Source organism: Vulpes lagopus, chromosome 2 (genome assembly GCF_018345385.1).
Source record: "Vulpes lagopus strain Blue_001 chromosome 2, ASM1834538v1, whole genome shotgun sequence".
Lineage (NCBI taxonomy): Eukaryota > Metazoa > Chordata > Mammalia > Carnivora > Canidae > Vulpes > Vulpes lagopus.
This window is the reverse complement of record NC_054825.1, coordinates 128,489,960-128,510,638: the sequence shown is the minus strand read 5'-3', so window position 1 is coordinate 128,510,638 and position 20,679 is coordinate 128,489,960. Positions and strand designations below refer to the sequence as shown.

The 20,679-nt window shown below is 43.6% G+C and overlaps 1 protein-coding gene across 5 annotated transcripts in view; it reads right to left on the bottom strand.

The window, feature by feature from the left end:
• PTCH1 (patched 1) overlaps positions 1-20,679 on the bottom strand; it is a 70,315-nt gene that overhangs the window by 26,175 nt on the left and 23,461 nt on the right. For 4 of the 5 annotated variants that reach the window (XM_041742857.1, XM_041742854.1, XM_041742858.1 and 1 more), the window contains exons 3-12: positions 14,397-14,586; positions 11,276-11,345; positions 11,093-11,184; positions 9,275-9,473; positions 8,856-8,977; positions 7,916-8,063; positions 6,988-7,119; positions 6,436-6,591; positions 5,691-5,789; positions 5,009-5,134 (exon numbers count right to left, since the gene is read on the bottom strand). In XM_041742857.1, the coding sequence (XP_041598791.1) occupies positions 5,009-5,134; positions 5,691-5,789; positions 6,436-6,591; positions 6,988-7,119; positions 7,916-8,063; positions 8,856-8,977; positions 9,275-9,473; positions 11,093-11,184; positions 11,276-11,345; positions 14,397-14,586 (1,334 nt within the window). The remainder of the gene's footprint in view (positions 1-5,008; positions 5,135-5,690; positions 5,790-6,435; positions 6,592-6,987; positions 7,120-7,915; positions 8,064-8,855; positions 8,978-9,274; positions 9,474-11,092; positions 11,185-11,275; positions 11,346-14,396; positions 14,587-20,679) is intronic. The other variant, XM_041742855.1, reaches the window with a different exon arrangement.

Sequence of the window (20,679 nt, the reverse complement as noted above, 5' to 3'; positions counted from 1 at the left end):
GGTAAATGTCTCCAGGTAAGAAGAGAAAACCTGCTTATAAAGGATATCTGACAATCAGAGGAGAACTTTGCAAAGAGGTTTTGATAGTAATTGTGAATTTATGCTTATAGTGAAAGAGCAAGCCTGAGGTCTGGTAAGGTACCTTTCAATAATTAATTCAAGGTCAACCCTACAAAGCCAAAAAAGAATCTAGAGTTTCTTAAAAATCACCTAACCCCTTTCTTCTTAGTCTGCTTGGAAATTCCTCATCAACTCGAAATATATGGAACCCGTGAACTTAACTACTCTCATGCATGGAAGGTCCTTTAAAGACCTGCCTGATTGGCCTATTTTAATAAGAAAATCACTATATTGACTAGAGGATTCATCTAAGAGACAAATACTAAGAGACAAAGACAAAAAGGGAGGACACTGAGCTGGGTATGGGAGACAGAGAGAGAGAGAGACGACAAAATCCTTTTCTCAAGGACTGACACATTCAGCCTATAAACAAAGTTACGGTTCAGGCTAACAGATAGAGTAATAAAAGGTTGCAGAGGGTTCCAGGGCAGCTCAGAGGGGGTTAGAGTTACCCAGGTGGAGGTTGGGGGGAGGGCAGAGGGTGATCAAGGTAGGTTCTCAGGGAGAAAAGAACAGGACTCTGGTGGGGCCAGGGAGGAAGGATGTGCCACATGGAGGAACTCCACAAGCTGTGTCTGAGAGGGAGACCTAGAATTCTGTTGGGGGAAGAGAAAGGAGAAAGGGGGTCTCTAGGTAGTTATGAATACAGGACTCATTCGATCCCACAGCAACCAATGATAGTCATCATTACTGCTCTTGACACTAACAGAGACTCCGTAGTGCAGAGGATGGTCACCTGGCAGGGGTTACTAAGTAAACCGAATTTAAACATGAGCTTGATATCAAAGCCCTCAGCCTGAGACCTGCGGGTTCTTGTCTCCTGGTCACCTCCTGAGGGGACGAACATGGCTGGGTTTGGGCTCCTGACCAATCTGACCACAGGGGTGCTGGGAAGGATGGGTTTGAGACTCAAGGAGATTTTTCAGGAAAATTCAGTCCTGGAGATGGAATCCTTTCATTTTCTATTATGAGCATGTTTAGAATTCAGGGGTAGAATGCAGACAGAACACTGCCAAGCATCTTACTCTGGACAAAAGTTCCTGAGGACGAGGAACGTAAGTGGCCCAGGTGCTCTGGCATGAACAGCACTGGTGCTTCCACAGTGGCTGGGGAACGCACCTGAGATCAGCTTTATCCACCAGAGGAATCCATGGAGGACATGAAGAACCCCCAAAACCCTGAAGTGCAGCATCCCATCCATGCTTACCATCAAATGGTGTATTACATGCAAAGGGAGAACAAATTCTGACAGGAAAATGGCCCAACCTCCACGTCCCACTCAAGTGCACCAAAAGAGTAAACCAACAAGAAGCGAGGACTTCTCAGCAAGGGACAAGCATCACTAGAGCAAAAGGGGGTTTAAGACATTCTACAAAAAATCTGAAAAGATGATGGGGATGATTTGCACTGTCAATCAATTCCAATTACTGTGCTTAAAGGAGAAGTCCCCATGCCCTGTGCTCTACCTCACCCCTGGGGGAGCATCCCTGGTGGCCCTGCTGAGACACTTGCAGAGCTCAAGAGACAAAGTGACCCTGCGTAGCAGAGCCCTCATCTAAATCCCCTTACTGTTTGGAACAATAAGGTGTTCTGTTCTGGGGGTTTTCATTGAAGAACAAATAGCATTCAGTTACCAGCAAAGCCCCAGCTCAGGGCATTGGCTCCCAAAGAATTAGACGGTGCCACTGCTTTCAGATTGATAGAGGTGGCATTTGGATGGAGATTGACAAGGAAGGCTAAGACACTTTCTTTGGGGGAAAAAATTTCTATTTATTTTGGTAATGTTAGACGATGGAAAAGTTCCACAAAGAAAAATCCTAAGTTATTATGGATTTATCACTGGACAGAACCACTGTGGGTCTCTCTCTTTCAAAGTTTAATCTATAGTATACTGCAAACACTAAATGAATGAATACCCAGAGGGACAGCTTAACACAGTTCACTAAAAGAAAGAGAGCTACATCATGGTCAACTCTGAATATCAATATATTTAAAAGGAAAGCAGCATAAATTTCTGATGGTTACTGCAAAAATCGTGGCATGTTCTGTTTTCGCTTTACGTTTTCTTTTATTTCCTTTCCTTTTCCTTGGTTTATTTTGTTTTTTGACAGAGAATGAGCCAATGTTACGGGAAGCCAGTCTTTAATAAATGAGGACCCCTGGAAGTCCTCAATTTTCTAACATGATACCCTAGTGGCCTGGAATAAAAACGCAAAATTCACAGTACCCATTTCGACTAGGTAAGGTACTTACCTTGGGAGAACTTTAGCGTTACTGGATTTTCTAAAAGGCGTAAGAAAACTCATGTAGCTTTTCAGACCACCACACCATAGGATATCATTAAAGGAGATTATGCCTTCATGAATCATCAGTGTGTACTGAGAGAGGAGAGGAGAAAATGAGAGAGACACACAAGAAGAAATGAAGGAGTGTGTGGCAAAGCAGAGATAAAGAACAGCAAGGAAAAGGCAGGCAGGAAAGGAGAGGTGGGAGAGCATCCAACTGCTAACAGGGTGGGACACTTTCTCAATACCAGAGCCTACTATGCGTCAGTGCGGTGAGACCTGGAGACCGCAGGTGGGTGTGCAGATGCCCGTGCACAAAGGCATTCTAGAACTGTAACTGCACCGAATACTTTCACAGGCACCTTTCACATCACTGATCAGTGAAGCAGTTAAATATATATTTTCATTTTCTTGAGCTTCAGTCATTCAGATTTAACTTTATTAATTCACTTTTCCCTTACTACTTTTATTTTTAGATATTTATAATAAACTCATTTTCTTTTTTTCTTTTTTCTTTTTCTTTCTTTTTTTTTTTAAGTATTTTTCTTTTGGGGAGTGTCACAGTGATTGTACAAAAATCTTTTTCCATGTTCTATCTTACACTAAATATAAAGTAAGTCTAGTTTCCCAAACAGTAGTAGATCATTAATCACTCAGGTCTTCATCACCCATTGGCGAAATGAATTCAAATACGAAGACTACAAAAGTGTTGATGAAAGTATAAAGAGAAACCTGGTTTATGATATGTCAGTTTCTCTTCCTGAACTCAATCAGGAACCTTTTGGGGATTACCAAGAGTATAGCAGCAGGAAGAAGTTTGATGTAGTAACATCTTAAAAAGTGACACCAAGGGGTACATGGGTGGCTCAGTTGGATAAGCGACCCTAACTCTTGATTTTAGTTCAGGTGATGATGTCAGGGCGGGGAGATCAAGCTCCGTGCTGGGTGTGGAGCCTGCTTAAGATTTCATTTTCTCTTTCTCCCCTGCCCCAGTCCATCTCAAAAAAAAAAAAAAGAAAGAAAAAGGTAGTTTCCTTAAAAAACCTGGCCATCTTGTTATAATATAATGTAAGGAAAAAAAGGAACGAAGGGAAGCACCACTCCTCTCTTAGAAAATACTTGAAGCTTTAAAATTTGAGTTTAATTCACAGAACTTCAATAACATCTTTGACATATCGAAACCTGAAACCATTTTGGGCTTAGAAGACTACTTCCCGAAGTGGTCAGTTCACTCTCCTCCTCTGCTGTCCTGATCGATTTCAGGATTCCTTTGCATTTCAAGCAGCTGAGGAGCAGTGTCAGTGCTCTGGGCTGAGCACAGAATGGACCACAGCCAGGTCTCCAGCCTGGCAAGCTCTCCATCCTCACCATTCATATAAGCTGGCTTTTTGTGCAACAAGAACAACATCACAAAAATCTCGGTGGCCTCGAGGTGTGGAAGGGCCTGGTTTGGGAAGAAAGAGCAGAACAGTGCAGGTGGCAAACTGCTCTGGAGAAGAAAGGCAGAGGAATGTTGAGTTTTCTTGTGTAGCCTAAGAGGGGAGGAGGAGGCCAAAAGAAGAGAGAAGGGCTGGAAGACACTGGAGCAACTAAGGAAAGAGGTGGCAAGCGAGGGCCCGCCAATGAGCCCCCTGCAGGTGGAGGATGGCCAACCCGTCTGCACAGTGGAAGCTCAGCCTGTGGTTCAGACCATTGAACAACAAGGTGTGTGGGAGGCATGGGCCCACCTATAGGTGGGCTGTTTCCAGTAAATACAGTACAGCACTCGAACTGTATTCTCTCTTATGATTTTCTTAATAACATTTTGTTCTCTAGATGACTTTGTTATAAGAATACAGTTTATAACACATGTAACCTAGAAAATACGTGTTAATTGATCATGTTATCAGAAAGGCTTCCAGTCAACAGCTGCTATTAGAAATTAAGTTTTGGGGGAGTCAGAAGTTATATGAAGATCTGACTTATGGGAGGGGGGGTCAGCACGCCTAAACCCCATGTTGTTCAAGGGTCCACCATACTCAATTACCATCAATTACCAATTACTCAGTTACCATCTAGCCTGGTCTATACTGCAACCTGTTCTTGGTCAGTGAAGTCTGCTCTGTACAACTGCCTGTTGGGGCTGCTTTAGGGAAACAGAGAGAGAGGGTGGCATATTGGGCCTGAGGTGGCCAGCAGGGAAGGGGCGTGACAGTAGGGATTTAGAAGCAGGGCTGGCCAAGAGCTGGCCATACCGTGGATCAAACTAGAGGACCTCTGGCTATCTGGAACAGGGGCTTCTCAGCATCCTACATGGAGTAGCCTTAGGGTCGTTCTAGTCTAACTGTAAAGGAAAGGGCCACTCCCTAAGGCACCAGGTCTTGAGGATACCTGGACCCCAGGCATCTGGGCTATAGTACTGGGAGGAGGGGAAGAGACCTGGGATGTATTTTAGAGGGAGGATCAGGGTAATTGCTTAAAGAAGCTTCCACCCGGAAGAGCCCCGGATGCAGACATGGTACTTCACTTCCTGGCAGGAGTGCCGTCAGCATGTTAGTGGAGAATGGGACAGGATGCTAGCGTCAGGGCAGTGCACACCACATGTTTCATCCCTGCAAACTCACCTGAAGGGAGAAGGCTCGCAGAGCGGGAATAGGGATCAGAGCAGCCATGAAGAAGGCTGTGACATTGCTGATGGAAGTGAGCGCCACGCTGGCTCCTGTGCGCTTCAGGCACTCCCCAGTCCTATCCTGAGAACGAGAAACCACTGTACTGAGAACTGCATGGCGCAGGGTCCCCTCAGATCTCAGATCATGTCAACAGTTCAAATACATGACCAAGTGAGACAACAGACAGGTTATCACGCTGACATCAGGGTATAGGAAAGGGCTATCTCTCCAACCCAACACTGGCATCAAAAAATTTTTAGTACTACTATCGACATAGGTGTTGTTCCTGGCTACCACATCCGAAACACAGAGCTGCAAGATAAAGATTTAAATAAATTTTTAAGATTTAAAAGGTGTGTGTGTGTGTGTGTGTGTGTGTGTGTGTTGGGGGTGGGGGGGATCAGGACCAAGTGACAAAAAGAAACCCACAAAAAAAACTAGAAAATCAAATATGGGCTTTGGAATAAGTGTTCTGAGATTCTTCTAATTTCTTTTACTTATTTACAGCCAGCAACATGTCATCACTGACTTGAGACTGAAATATTTATTGGGCCAGATTAAGGAAAATTAAAGAACACTCAAGAATGGAGGGGACTGGGGCTGTCCCCAAAGCTTTCTTCTTTTGTTTTTCTATTACCTCAAAAGGGATTCTTTTGTTCTGTCCTGTTTCACTAAATGCATGTGCCAGAAGGAAAACATCATCCACACCAACACCAAGAGCGAGAAATGGCAAAACCTGCAACGAACACAGAGGGCAGTACATTAGACACGTGAAGTCCAATTTGTGATCATTCCAGAGCCACTGAGAACATTGCCCCCAGCAGCTACCCCAAGGACAACTCATATCAGCTCATGGGAACAATCTACTTCTGAGCATTAAAATCCACCCCCCCCCAAAATAAATAAAATTCCCTGCATCTAGCCATTTAAGCTCACATGAAATCTTGGACATTTCTATTTTTAAGCTCCACTATTTTTTTTTAAAGCTAATAAGTGAGAAGGAAGCTAACTCTGCAAAAGCAGTGGTTCTCAGAGTGTGATCCCTGGAGGGTATTGCTGAGAACTGGTCATTAGGAGCTCTGGGGATGGGGCCCAGCTGTCGGAGGGGTTACAAGCCCTTCAGGCCACTCAAGTTTGAGAATCGTAGCTCTGATCAATGCACTGATAAGTGAAGCATCTCTACCATCCACAAGCCCATGCAGACCTTCCACCCACAGCCAAGTGCTCCATTTTTGAGACAGCACCTCCCCCCTTGAAGTGTGGCATCCTGGTGGTCAAGGCCAGAAGACTCTTTAGGTGACACAGACACAGAGGAGGTTGCTGGGCCACATCTGGGGAGGGGCATTTGTCAACACACAATGGATGGATGGCTCCTTTAATACCTGAGTTGTTGCAGCGTTAAAGGAAATCCCGATCAATGAGCACAGGCCCAATCCTGCAGCCACTGACAGTGCAACCAACAGGACGCCAGCCAGCCCCACGGCACCCTGGGACTTGGAGCAATCCCAGCGCAGCATGGTTAAACAGGCATAGGCAAGCTGCGAGCAGAACAATGGGGTGGGGGGAGGGGAAGGAACGAGGGGAGACACAAAACAAAAGCCAAACATTAGAATGGGTAAGGATTCTAATGTTTTCCCCCACCCATCACCCCAAATCAAAAGGTAGAACTTACTAAATCCAACCACAACAACAATGTACCTTACAGACATCACATGAAATGATACAAGTCAAAGATGGGCGAACTGCAAATGGGAGAAAATGCTTTACACGACCACTTTTGAAATCGTTATGAAGCCGAGCTCTCTGTGTCTTGGACGCACGTGTGTGTTAAGAGCAGTTAAAAAGCAAGAGCGGTCATGGAAAGATAAAAACTCAAAACCAATCCAACCATGGCCCCCGCCCCCCACCCCTGGGAGAAGTGACTTGACTGTTACCATCAGGAGGTAGCCACTAGCCACTCGGATGACGCTGACATCAGAGAAGGACTTCAGGATGTCATCCAGGGTTGTGGTGGTGAAGGAAAGCACTTTCTGAGTGGAGTTTGGAGCGACACTTTGATGAACCACCTGTGGTCACATCAGGTCCCAAATGGAATTAGTGTTTCAATGAGCTTCAATAACAGAGCTTGGGGGACATGTCCCCTCCACTCAACCCTCACTTGTTTCAAATACGCTAAAGAGAATTCTACGTGCTTCAGGTTTGGGCATGGACCGAGGTGAAACGACCCTGGGCCCGGGATGATGGAAGCCACAGTGTTCAGGTAAGAACGCGGTACTGTGGGGAGCTGGAGTTACAGCGCCTTCGGGCACCCTGCACCTTGGCCTGTTCTCCCCATCGCTCTGCAATATGTCTGCGGTCCCATTGGCTCCCCACTAATCCCAAACAACTCATTCTTATGGCCACTCCTCCCCCCTTCATTTGCTGGCCACTTTTAAAAGGTCACATGCAGCTCAGTAGAGGTCACTGCTTGGGCAACAAAGGCCAGCTCCTGTCACATGACCTAACCAAGGGAACTGCAGCTGTGAACAGATTCTATGCTTTGCTAATGTTTTCCAGACACCTTTTCTTGCTCACCAAGTGTTTTTTAAACACTATTATGCCTTAGCTCTGGACCTCACGACTGGTTACTCCAAATGTCTCAGGCATCCCAATTAGAATTAACCATCACCCAGACATTAAGGTTTTTAATATTGAGGGAGGGAATAAACTTTTTTCATCCCACCAGGTTCCCAAAAAGGACAATTAGGTTTTGAAAAGATATTCTAACGGGGAAAAAAAATGTCTTAAAACATTGCAAAAATGAAGTACGTCTGGGGTTTATACCCAGATTTAAAGGGGGGCATCAGAATGCCAAAGATTTACCTCCACATATGTCCTCTGCCAAGCCTCCAGGATGGCTGCTGCCTTGTCCTCATTCCAGTTAATGTGTGAGACATACTCATACCCCTTGAAGTGTTCGTACATTTGCTTGGGAGTCATTAACTGAAACATGGTTTGCAGGGCGTGGGCGCTGTGACAGGGTGGCAAACACACGACATCAGTGTTTCCAGAAAGTTTTCTTGCTGCTGAAAACCCCAGACAGGCGCCCCCAACTCGCCTTCCACATGAGCACATGTTTCCATTAAACAGGACCAGGATGGTTATTTTATTTAATAGATTGATGTACCATATTAAAGGTGTAACCTTACAAACCTTTTACAGATATACCCCAAAATTAAATTAATAAGCAATTTCCTTTCCCAGTTCCTATTCCGTGAAACAGGAAGGATAGGGGAATAGATAGCTTGAGCAGAGATGCTGGGCTCGGCACTGAACGCTCGCCTGTGCAAAAATCCCAGACGACGGCTCTCCCCAGGGAGGAATGTCAGACAGAGGGCCTGGCGCTTGACGGAGCAGAATCCGCAAGAGCACAGAGGGTAATTCTTGTTTAGCCGTCAGCTGTTGGTCAGTCTGTGACAGAGCTTAGCTCATACCACGCCACTCTACTTGCTGTGACCACTGTGACCTGCCTGCATTACACCTGCCTTGACTTCCTATATAAGAGATCTTCCAAAAACCTACAGTTACTAACTATGGTTTCGATGAAAACAACACATCTCCTCTAAAATATCCCCCGAAAGGTGGTTTTTTTTCGAGCTGGTCTGGTCCACTAATGTTTCCTAATATTCTATTACAGCAGATGGCTAGCTAGGATAACAGCTAAGTAGTAGTACAAATACACTTGCAGATGTCAGAAGGGAAGTAGTTTCCCAGGAAGGACAAAAAATAGATGGCTTGGATTTCTCTTCCATTGCAGGATTACCTGACAAGCTTCCCGGTGCTGTTCTTGACTGTGCCACCCACAATCAGTTCCTCCTGCCAGTGCATGTACTTTCTGGATAATCCATGACATCCACCATTCAAAACAAGGGCCACATCAAGAGGCTAAAATAAAAAGACAGCCACATAATTATGGGAATTAGTAGGCAGGTCACATGCCTTGTTAAAATCCAGTGCATTAAGGGCTTGTTTGTTTCAGAGAGAACATTAATAACAAGGCTAATGAGAGGCGTATGGCAAATCTTACAGCAAAATTTAGCTCTATAAACAAACGTAGCTCCACAGACAAAAAAGGTTGATGAAAATCAAATCATAAAAATGAAAATAAGAGGACTAGGGATGGGGGAAAGACCCTGAGCTTTTCTCCTGGTCCCCACGAGAAGAATCAACAACTGTACTCACTTTGGTTGCATTTTTGTTGGGGGCTGTGGCGGGGCAGTCCGGATCAGCCGGGTTGAGGCAGGGCCGGTCCATGTAACCATGACCAACTTCAGCTTTATTCAGCATTTCCTCCCAGCTGTCCACTTGATAGTTTATTTTCTTTAACTCTTCCAGGAATTCCAAAGGGTCAAAGTTTGTCCACTGCAAAGGAGGCTTACCTCTGTGAAAGAAATTAGAAGGTAAGACCATGAAAAGAGGCTTTTCCAACCCTCCGAGCCTGCACAGATCATATATACTATGTTTGGCTCGCATGAGGCTTTTTGGTAGTGCTGCAAGGCTGGGACCCCAGCACGGAAAACTAATGCTCCTTTCCTGTGGATCTATATGCAAACCTGAGTCAAGAAAATAATTCATGAATGGAAATGGCAAGCAGAGAGCTTGTAAATTAATGAAGAAATCAAAGACTTGTGATTGGCTGGTATGTCATCTTTCATACCTGAAATCAAGATTAGCCAAAGAGTGCTTCTAAGCAGAAGACTGAGATCCAAAATTAAGGGGGGAGGGTGTTTTAGAAGAGAGAATCACAATGCCAAACTAGCACTTGCCAGCCTAATAAATGCTTTGTAAATGTCATCAATCAAAATATTTGATCTCCATTACATTCAATAATCTCATACTTATGAGCTCTTTCTGACAGCCTGGCAGTCGACCCCAAAAGCCCCCTGCTGCCTCTGCCATCACCACCATCAAGGCCACTTCCCCCCACACTCACTTTTGAATTTGTGCTGTTGACAGACCAGAAAGGCTTTTGGCTGCCTGTTATGTAGTTCAAACCACACTGTAGCTGCTTAACCAGGCTGAAGTCATTATTCAGAATCTCCCAACCAGAAAACACAAAACCCCTTATTTCCCATCTAAAACTGTACACTGAAGGTCAGAGTATGGCCACTGCAAATTGCTTTTGCAGATACGTGCAAGCTAGGGCAGAAACAATAACCTAAGCACGAACTCTTGCATAATTAACTGAAGATGTCTACATTGATTAACAATTATTCCTTAAATGATGCGGTATATATAATATCCAACTGCTAAACTGTGAAGCATCCCCTACCATGGCCTTTAAAGACAGTGGATTTCCCCCTTAAATGTCATTAATGTGATCCAAAGAAAGGTTTAGTATTTTACTCTGCAGGAGGATCTTGAATTTTAACTCAATATATTTAACTCTGATGTGTACGCACTAATAAATTGTCCCTCCTTAAAAAAAAATAACTCAAAATTTTTTTTTAATGATTTTATTTATCCATTCATGAAAGACACAGAGAAAGGCAGAGACACAGGGAGAGGGAGAAGCAGGCTCCAGGCAAGGAGTTCGATGTGGGACTCGATGTGGGACACGATCCTGAGACGGGGGGATCATGCCCTGAGCTTGGGAGGGGCAGGTGCTCAACCGCTGAGCCACCCAAGTCCCAAATAAATCTGTGGAAGTGTTTGGTCTGTAAAACTGCAAACATTTTATTAAAGAGTTAAAAAACATACATACTCTGAAATAATTTGCATTTTATTTGCATATAAAAAGATGGGTAAAAGTGAATGAAATTTAATGATGCCTTCAGAACTTTATTTTGAAAAGAGGAAAAACATTCTGCTGAACCCCTCTCTCCTGCAACTATTCACTCAAAAAATGCCCATGGAATTTCACTCAAAAAATGCCCACGGAATTTCAATGTTTTTATTTCTTGTTCAAAACTGAAACAGAAGAAACAATGATAAAGTAATACCAGAAACATTCTAAAGTTTAATAATCACAGACACCAGAAAACCAGATCACACACTTACAGTAGGTATGCTGTCCCAGATTGTAACTTTGCCCCTTCCCAGAAGCAGTCCAAAGGTGTAATAATTAAACAAGGGTAAAGATATTCGATTATCTGTCAAAGTTAAAAAGAAGAGGCTACAAGTTAGGCTAAGGCATACCACTGAGGAATTTTTGACAAGTTTTTGCAAAAAAAGAATATATACCTGATCCATGTAACCTGTTTCTGTGATAAGTTCTCCAGATTTGTAACACAAATGTTCCAATTTCCACTGCCTAGTAAAATAGGAAACAGAGACAAACATCTCATTGTAATAACCTAAGGAAATCAGTGCAAAATCATAACTACAGAACATATAGAAAGAACTGCAATTTCGATCACTTTTAAGTATCTGTCAAAATGAGCACAACTTTTGCCAAGTAAAGACTCAACAAGCTTGCTTTAATGAATAGATAATACTCAATTGTAATTAACATGTGGGTGTTTATGTAAATGAATGCTACCAAAGTACTTGAAAAGTCTTGTTTTCTTAAGTGTTCTCCCAATAATCTTGTTTACACCATTAATCTACTTTTCTACATACACTGAACAACTTCAGGGCACGCTGAATTATCACAAATTCAAAAGAAGTGGAGACTAATTCGTAAGGTTTATATTGTATTAAAATATATTCAGGTGAGAAAATACATACACATATATATTTTTTTTACTGGCAGTTAACATCCTTATGAACAGATAGTGTTCAAAATGAATTCTCCTTCTCTTTAACCATGAGTGCTGTAAACCACACTGCCAGGTAGACACATTTCTACTTTACAGTCTTTTATTGTTCTATAGAAATGATATTAAATATAGTGATCAACAATTACCTCTATTATCTATTGCCTGTTATTATAGAGTATTGTCATGTCTGGAAAAAAAGCTCTTAAGCCCATGCCTTTCTACCCCTATCGTAAACCTAACTTGAAAAAAGAAATCTGAAGAGGGTGGGGATGGGAAAACCAAGGGAAGAAAAAATATTTTTAAATATCTCTAAACAGCACCATTTTATTGGTTTCCTTTTACTCTCTCTTTTTTTTATTGGTCACCCAAAGGAATGTTCTGGACTTAGCCCGCTTCCCTGTGGAACCTTTGCATCTATCCCTCAGGGTGCCCAGTGCTATTGAAAACTGCCCTTTTCTCTTGAATGCCAGAGCACGTCTGGTCTGATCTGCTTGGTGCCTGGAGCACCTGGACCTGGCTTCGTACACACCCGTTGATACGGGTTCTTCCTTCTTTCTAACCAAACTGTCAGCTCCTGAGTGCAGGGCTCAAGTTATTCATCCATCCCTCCATCCATTCACCCACCCGCCTAGTCATGCATCTATGTTTATGTTTATACTGAATTCCCCACAGCATCAGCGTAGACTATCTAGCATCAGTAGGTTCTTAATATCACTTAGTCAATGAACTCATGTAGACTTCCTTGAGAAGGGAGTGTCTGTACATGAGAAAAACCTGTCTGGGAGCCAGAAGAAAGGGTTTGAAACCTGGCTGGAGTGTTTAATAATTTTATGAAGTTGGACAAATGCTCTAATTAATCTAATTCCTGGTTTTCTCACCTAAAAAATGAGATGGCTTAAATGAAGTGTTCTCTAAAGCACATTCCAATGCATAAATGTTCTCTGGTTCCATCTCAGATTAAGAGTATACTTTCTTTGTACAGACACTCACATCTCTGTAAGTGTGTAAGTGACAAGTCCCTTCAAGATAGGGTCCCATTATGTTAAAAATGGGTCAGCATGCTTACAGTGGCCTTGGAATGCCCATTTACAGGTTCTTTATAAGGCCTCTACTTACAAATTTTGCAAAACTCCACTGGGCAGTTACTTCCTCTACAGAGGGATGTGCTGATAGGAGCCGGGTGTGCTCGCCAGTCAAGTTTGCCTGACAAAAGTGCTAGAATATCTCCTTACACTTTCCCTTTCATACATTACATATATCTCATTTTGTTCTCAGAACCTACTAAGGATAGTAGACCACACTTGATCAGTAATTTAGTTTACATATGAGGAAACAAGAGCATGTGACTCCTGCTGGACCTTAGGGCTCTGTCTTCAGCTAGATGGGTCTTAGAGCCAATCCAGGTAAGACTCTGGAGAGTAGAGGTTGTCATAACTGGGACAAGTACCGATTTTCCTTCTGTTCTCCCCCTTCATCTTCCCTGGCCACTGAGTATGTCCACGTGCCACTTCCTCACCCGTCCTGTGAAAAACTGTATCATCACCCACTCAGTTAAGAAGTGCTTAAAAGGGGTACCAGGGTGGGCTTAGTCAGTTAAGCGTTCGACTCCTGGTTCTGGCTCAGGTCACAATCCCGTGGGTGGTGGAATCAAGCTGTGTCCGACCCCATGCTCAGTGCAGAATCTGCTTGGGATTTTCTGCCTCTCCATCTCCCTCTGCCCCTCCCCCCCACTGCTTGCACTAAATAAATAAATAAATAAATAAATAAATAAATAAATAAAGTCTTTAAAAAGAAAAAAGGTGCTTAAAAGCCTTTGGTGAGGGACAGGATGGGATCAGATTAAGTGCCAACTCAGTGGTCCTCTGAAAACAGGCTTAGGGATAGTCATTTCAATAGTTCAGGGAGAAGACCTAGTTCAAATTTAGTCTAGATGGTTAGTCAATCAACAAACTCTGAATGCCCTCCCTGATCTAAATGCTGGGGTGTAAGGATGGACAAGATATGGTCCCTGCCCTGAATAACGCACTGTTTAAAATAGAGAAGAATAAAGGACTGTCAGTTTTGGTCCAGAATTCTTTGTATGCTTTTACCACACCCATAGCATTGTTAAATTAGCTATGAAGCTAAAGGGTAGTGTTTGTGAAGCTGTGTCAGATTCCACCTTATCTGCCTACCTGTCAGTAAGAATTCACCACAGTGGCTCAACCTACTATAGGCTTTGTGACACATACCAGCTGTCAGTATCTGTGGTGAATACAAAGCAAGAAGCTAGAAGCAAGTTCTTTTCCTTTTCTCATTCTTTATTTGTCTAAAGGCAATTCTAAATGTAACTGCTCCAATAATATCTTAAGCAATGAAACATCTTCAGAATAGGTATATAGCCGCCCAAATGGCTGCTTGAAGGATCATACTCATTTGGGTCCATAGTGCCAAGATACTTACTGAAAATACATTATCATGTATTTTATGTGTTACCAAACTCTAGAAACAAAAATCAGGATTAAAAAAAAATCACTTCATTAGAAAACAGTCTGAACTAACACTCTAGGCATATTTCCAGGGCAACCTTACTTTCTAAAGCCAGCAGCTTCTTCCCAACTTACCTGTTATACATATACACATGGACCCGGCTGGCCTGGAGCGCTGAGTCCAGGTGTTGTCGGAGAGCTTCTGTGGTCAGGACGTTAGCACCTTCTTCTTTCGGGGTCTGAATCATGAGTTGAGGATTAAACATAGCCTCTTCTCCAATCTTCTGGCGAGTATAATTTAATTCACGACTTACTCGTCCACCAACTGACAAACATGTACAGGTTTCAGTTAGAACGACAACGTCCCCACAAATTCACGTTCTGTTATCTCACTAGGAGTTACAAGATGGATGATAAATGACCTCTGGTCATGAGAATGTATGGCTGATGTTGGGGGGAGGCGGTAACATTCACTTTATTATTACTGGCAATGTTCATTTCACCACTAAAATACCTAAAAAATTATTCACTAAACCCATGAACCTGCCCGATGCATGTGCAAAGCCACTGCATATGTGCTTTGTGCACCTTCTAATACACCACGCATATAGAGGGGGAGGGGAAGGAAAACTTGAGACACCTTTTCCTTGCAGACTACACCAAATACCCCCGTTACAATTTCTTTCACTTGTGTAAACAATGGGCCCTTGCAGCATGTTTCAAGATATATGGCTTCAATTTACACTCTTCTCCTAAATAATCTAGCAAAGGTAACAAGTAAATGTTTCTCCCTGTTGAAAAAGAAACAAGGAAAGGTGGCAAATGGGTCTTCAGCACAAAACATGCCAGAAGATAAATAAGGTGATTCACATCAGATGTACTTGAGAGGAACCAAACACATCAGCCATGGCTTGGGGGGACGCTCAGCCTCTGGATCCTGGCTCTATCAGCCTCACCTGGTCAGCATCCTGGAAACCAAGGTACTAGGTTCTGAGTTGCCGGGGAGCAGGCAGCCTGTGTTCCAGAAGCTCTACCATGTGACTCTGAGCAGGCTGCTGAGGCCAGAACCTTGCCCCAGTACCAACCAGCTTTACAGCAGGCAGGCCACAGGCCTAGGCAACAAGGTATACGGTTACTGCAAACTGCTTTTTTGTCTTCTTTCTCAGGACCTAAGTTATATTCCAATCATGGTTTTACAACAAGCCAAGCTCAAAATGCTGCCACCAGGCTGGAAGGTATTGGGGGGAGGGGCAGAGTTTCATTTCCCAACAGGGTATGTGTGTGTGGGGGGGGGGCTTGCAGGTGAGAAAGAGTGCTCTAGGAGAAGGTGCTTTGATCCAATAGGATCAGAGCAGAGAGAGAATCCTAGGACAGCACCCTGCTCCCTAAACCCCCACCCCCCCCCCCACCCAAGGCCAGCTGATGTGTGTGGATGGTGAGTCTCAATAGTTCCTGAAATAACTGATTAAGTTGCATGTTTACTGAAAAACAGGCCTTCAGCTACAGTGTAGAAAGACCCTTCAGCAATCATGCTAAGCTTTCCCATGAGGAGGAATCCTTTTTCTTCAAATTTAGTATTCAAGGACATAAACATTTGGTTTGGGCAAGTAAGTAAGTACTTGGGAACAGCGGGTTGTTTAGTTCTCTTGGCATATTTTATAAACAAGGGGGCAGGCTAGAAAGCAAATAATGCCCTCATTAGGAAAGCTAGTCCAGATTCACAGACTGGCAGGATCATCTGTGCGGGTCCATGCAGATGGCCAAGGCCACTGCGAAATACTGTGAGATGAGGCCAAACATACTGTGGGGTATGTCACAGAGGAGGAGAAACGGTGGGGGGTGTAGGTGAAGGAGAGGGGCAGAGGGCAGGGAATTATCAGTTAGTTACAGAAAGTATTAAGACTCCTTGGCGGAGGGAGGGGGGCTTTGGCAAATGATCTGGGGAGTTGCTGAGGACCCTGACTGCAATTTGAAGTCAAAGAAAGACCAGAGGGAAACATAGGAAATTTGCAACAAAGGATAAATTTACAGGAAGTCACAGGCCTTTTCAGGATGCTCCCTTAAAGCTGCCTGCAGGCAGGGTCCGGCTCCTTCTGGCTCAAATCACAATGCATCATTTCAACCAATTAACTAGTGAACTGAATTAGACTCAATCCACATTCTCGGGAGCTAAAAAGGCTGTTTGAGGCTAAAAAGCCAATTATGAGTCTTGTGAAAAGCTACAGAACTCCAAGCCCAGGAGCTCCAAATAGGCTTTTTTTGGGGGGAGGGGGCGGGGAATCAACTCCTCCCTTTTTTTCTGACTATATGGCATCAATGTCCCACACCTATAAATCATTTATATTTCCACCAGCTCCTCCTGCATTGGCATAGCACATGATCCCTCATTCAGCTTACAAAGTCCTACTTCCTTTTATCTTTCCTGCCGCTTAAGACTTCAGGTGAATTAACCACCCCCACCTCCCCCCCCCCCCCCCCCCCCCCCCCCCCCCCCCGCCTTTCTCTCCCCTCCCCAGAGCAGCTGCTTGTGACTATAACCCACAAAGGTCAAGACTCAAGAGAGGAGTGCACACAAAAATAGAGATCACACACAAGGGTTGTGCTCTTGAAAAGAACTTTCTACACTCTTCCAGACCAACTTCAAAAATAGACCAATTTTTAAAAAAAAAATTTTTTTAAATCTTTATTTATTTATGATAGTCACACACAGAGAGAGAGAGAGAGGCAGAGACACAGGCAGAGGGAGAAGCAGGCCCCATGCACCGGGAGCCCGACGTGGGATTCCATCCCGGGTCTCCAGGATCACGCCCTGGGCCAAAGGCAGGCGCCAAACCGCTGCGCCACCCAGGGATCCCTAGACCAATTATTTTATTACAGGAGTTTTCAGAAATGAGATTTCCTAAAAGATATAAAATGTACCTCTGGCACTTCATAGTTTCACTTTTTAGATGATGAAGATGTATATTTAAATAATCCATATATTTTAATAAAGGAGTGTATTTGTCATATCTCTGGAATTGAAAGTCTTTTTGCTCATCCATCTCTTTGCTCTAGTGAGAAATTTAGTATTTTGCCACCATGAACACCAGTTTCAACCAAGACAAGACTATCACTGCAGGTAGGTAGAGCAACTAGAGTTGAAAGACCCTGAATTCTAAAGTGTCCTCAACCACCTATGCTGTATCCTACTTTTGAGTACTGGTAAATTCAATTTTATTTACATAGTTCATGGCCATATCTTATTTAACATTTCATCTTAAATTTAACCAAATATGAACGCTTTTGAAAATTATTCAGTGAGTTTAAAGTTTCATTGAGGGGCACTTGGGTGGCTCTGTCAGTTAAGCATCTGCCTTCGGCTCAGGTCATGATTTCATGGGAGTCTGCTTCTCCCTCTCTCTGTTGCTCCCCCTACTCGTGCTCATTCTCAAATAAATAAAATCTTTAATAATAATAATAATAACAATAATAATAATAATAAAAAATAACAAAGTTTCACGGACATCCGCTTTACCTGACAAACAACTGTAACATGATTTACTCATGCAAGTGAGCATCTCAGGGTGTTTGTTGTGGGCTACACCGTGTGGTGCCATGGTGGGCGAGACCAGTGCGTTCTTTGCTCCAAAAGCCTCAATGGCCAGTGAAGCAAGCACACAGGCAACAAACAAATCAGTAAGATAATTTCATGGCCTGACAAGTATACAGTAGAAATAGAAGATGGTGATGCCATGTGAGTTTCTGGGTGGTAGGGAAAGGGGGAACCCACTTCAGAGGGAGTGGTCTGGGAAGATCTAAATGAAAGTAACATTTAGACTGACTTCGAAGAGCTAGGGGAACAGTCCCTCGGCAGAGGAACCAGCAACTGTCAAGCAAGCCCTCACGTGTGGCTTGCTACAGGAAGAGAAGGGAGGCTGATGTTGTGTCATGGACTCGGATGCCCTTGTAGACCCCGCTCTTCCTCCGGTGTATGTGTGTCATAACCTGCACAGCATTCACATGCTTTTATATCATCATTCACCCACCGTGCTCGGGAACAAGGCACCAGAAACAGAAACCTCTGTGGATGGAGCAATTTTACAGACTCACCTGACTTTTGCTGTCCTAGCAAATGTCTAACTAAATCACAACTGAGTGCCGGCCGAGCTGTTCCTTATCTTGCCAGTTTTCCTCGTCAGGCATCAGTGTGAAGATCCACCAGTCAGTAACTTCCATGGAACCCTTTCCAGTGGCTGAAATTACAGGTGCAGTCTGGGGGAAAATGGTTTCTCTCCCTTTCTGTCCTATTTTCAAGGTCAAAGTCCTTAATTATTTAAAAAAAATTACTGTTCATGAAATACTGCATGATTATCTTTGACTCCTCAAGATTCAGTATTGTGATGTAGATACAGGTATGCTGACAGCTATGTGAACAGCCACTACTGCTGTGTGTGTGGTGGTTTATGCATAGTTTTTAACTATTTTCCTTTCTGGGGTTTATCGCTATTTCTTAATTTTTCTGCAAGGAACCAGTACAATTAAAGACTTCTATGTGACAAAAGGAGAAAAATATGAAAGGTAATGATAAGGATCTGAATTAAAAACAAGCCCAATGCAAAAACAACATGCATATTCATCATACTCTGAAAGTCCTCTTATATTCTTTTCCTTCTTCCAAATGCAACAACTTTTAACAATAAAACAACCACCAAACTCTTAGAACAAGATTTATGAAAAATGTTCTCAGGATCCTGGGACACAAAATAACCTTTTATATTTGTGTGTATTTTTCATCTGCAAGGCCATTTCACACGTATTCTTTACCTGTTTATAAATATTTTGCTCAGTGCTGTTCCCCGGTCAAGCTGGGGCAAGCTGGACTGGACAGTCAGGCAATGAGAAGCAGGACCAGAAGGGCTGGGTTCTGAGTCCCAGCTTGACCGGGACAAGTCCCAGACACAGTTGGGCCTCACTAACCTTCTCTGTGAAATGGGATGAAAATGCTACTACTAACCTCATAATGTGGTGTGAATAATTAACAACGTGTGTAAAATTTCCCAAACCCTCAATCAGGAGCTGAGCAGGCATCCATTTGTCTGGTCATTTATTCATTTATCACAGGATATATCATCACCCTTACTTTACAGGAGAGAAGTAGCTGCAGTTTGGGTGACTTGCCCAAGGTCACCCAGCTGATAGGAGGTGGCACCTGCCCTCAACCCCGAGGCTGAGTCCGAGTCCGAGTCCGACTGCCCTGAGAGAGCCCTATGGCTTCTAAGCACTTGTTGAGGATAAGACTTTAGGAGAGTCAAATTCCACAGACCAGACTCTATCAAGCTCACAGCTAGAGCTTTCAGAATGCATAAAAGTATTACACAGCACAAACAATTGGTATTTTTATTTAAAGGACAACAACACTGTCTCCCAGAGTCCTGACCACCACTGAGGAGATAGTTTTTTCAGTAAAGCCCCATGGGTGGCCACAGACAGGCCCCCAGTTCCTTTGGGTCCTCAGAGGGGCCTGTCTTGGGGGGAGCAGAGAGATGAGGGCACACAGAAAACATGTTGCTTTATGCCTCTACCTGCAAATTCTCCAGAGATCTGAGGCTTAAACCAATTCTTTGAATGAGATGCACTTAAGCAGCACTTAAGCAAAGAAACTCTTGCTCAAGGTCTGCTGATCCTTTGCTCCCTAAATCAAACCACTATGGCTTTCCAAGGTGAAGAAGGGCCAGCACAGGTGGGAAACCATTCCACCCAGGGGTCCATACCTCTGGGCCAATGTTATTCCAATCCACGGTGGACAAGATGCTCCCCGCATGATGCTCTCCCGCTGTGTACCGTCCCTCAGCACGGCCTCTGTGCAGAGCTTAATAAACGCCTGCTGCATTCATGCAAAAAGCTTTTAGCAAAAGCTTATTGTGATCCACATAAAGGTGATCTGAGGAATCCAACGAAGTGCTGTTCCCAGTAAATTCCAAGCCCTCTCAGGGAGGCATTGCCCCGCTGCCCACTTACCTTGGCACACTAGGCGCATGCGTATACTCAGCGTGTCAGAGGAATGAATGAATGAACAGCCTCAATACAGAGCCTTGGGAACAGGCAGTCATCTGTATAAGATATTAATTCTTCCCAAAGCCTCAAAAAGTCAATCAGTCAAAACAAATGACCCTTTCAGCCTGAAAAGTACCCACTCAGAGTCCAATTAGGAAAATGGGGTCTGTGTATATGCAAGCTGAGCATTTGCATTTGATTAATCCCATGTATTATCTAACAGCCTCTAGAGAGATTTTTTTTTCCTCCTTTAGTTACTTCAGGTCCTTCTTTCAATGTTGCGATTAGTTATTGTGAGGGTGAAAAACTGCAAATCTCCAAAAGGGTGTAACTGCGAAATTATTAGCACCAGCTCATTTTCTAAATTGAAAAAAATGAAGATTCA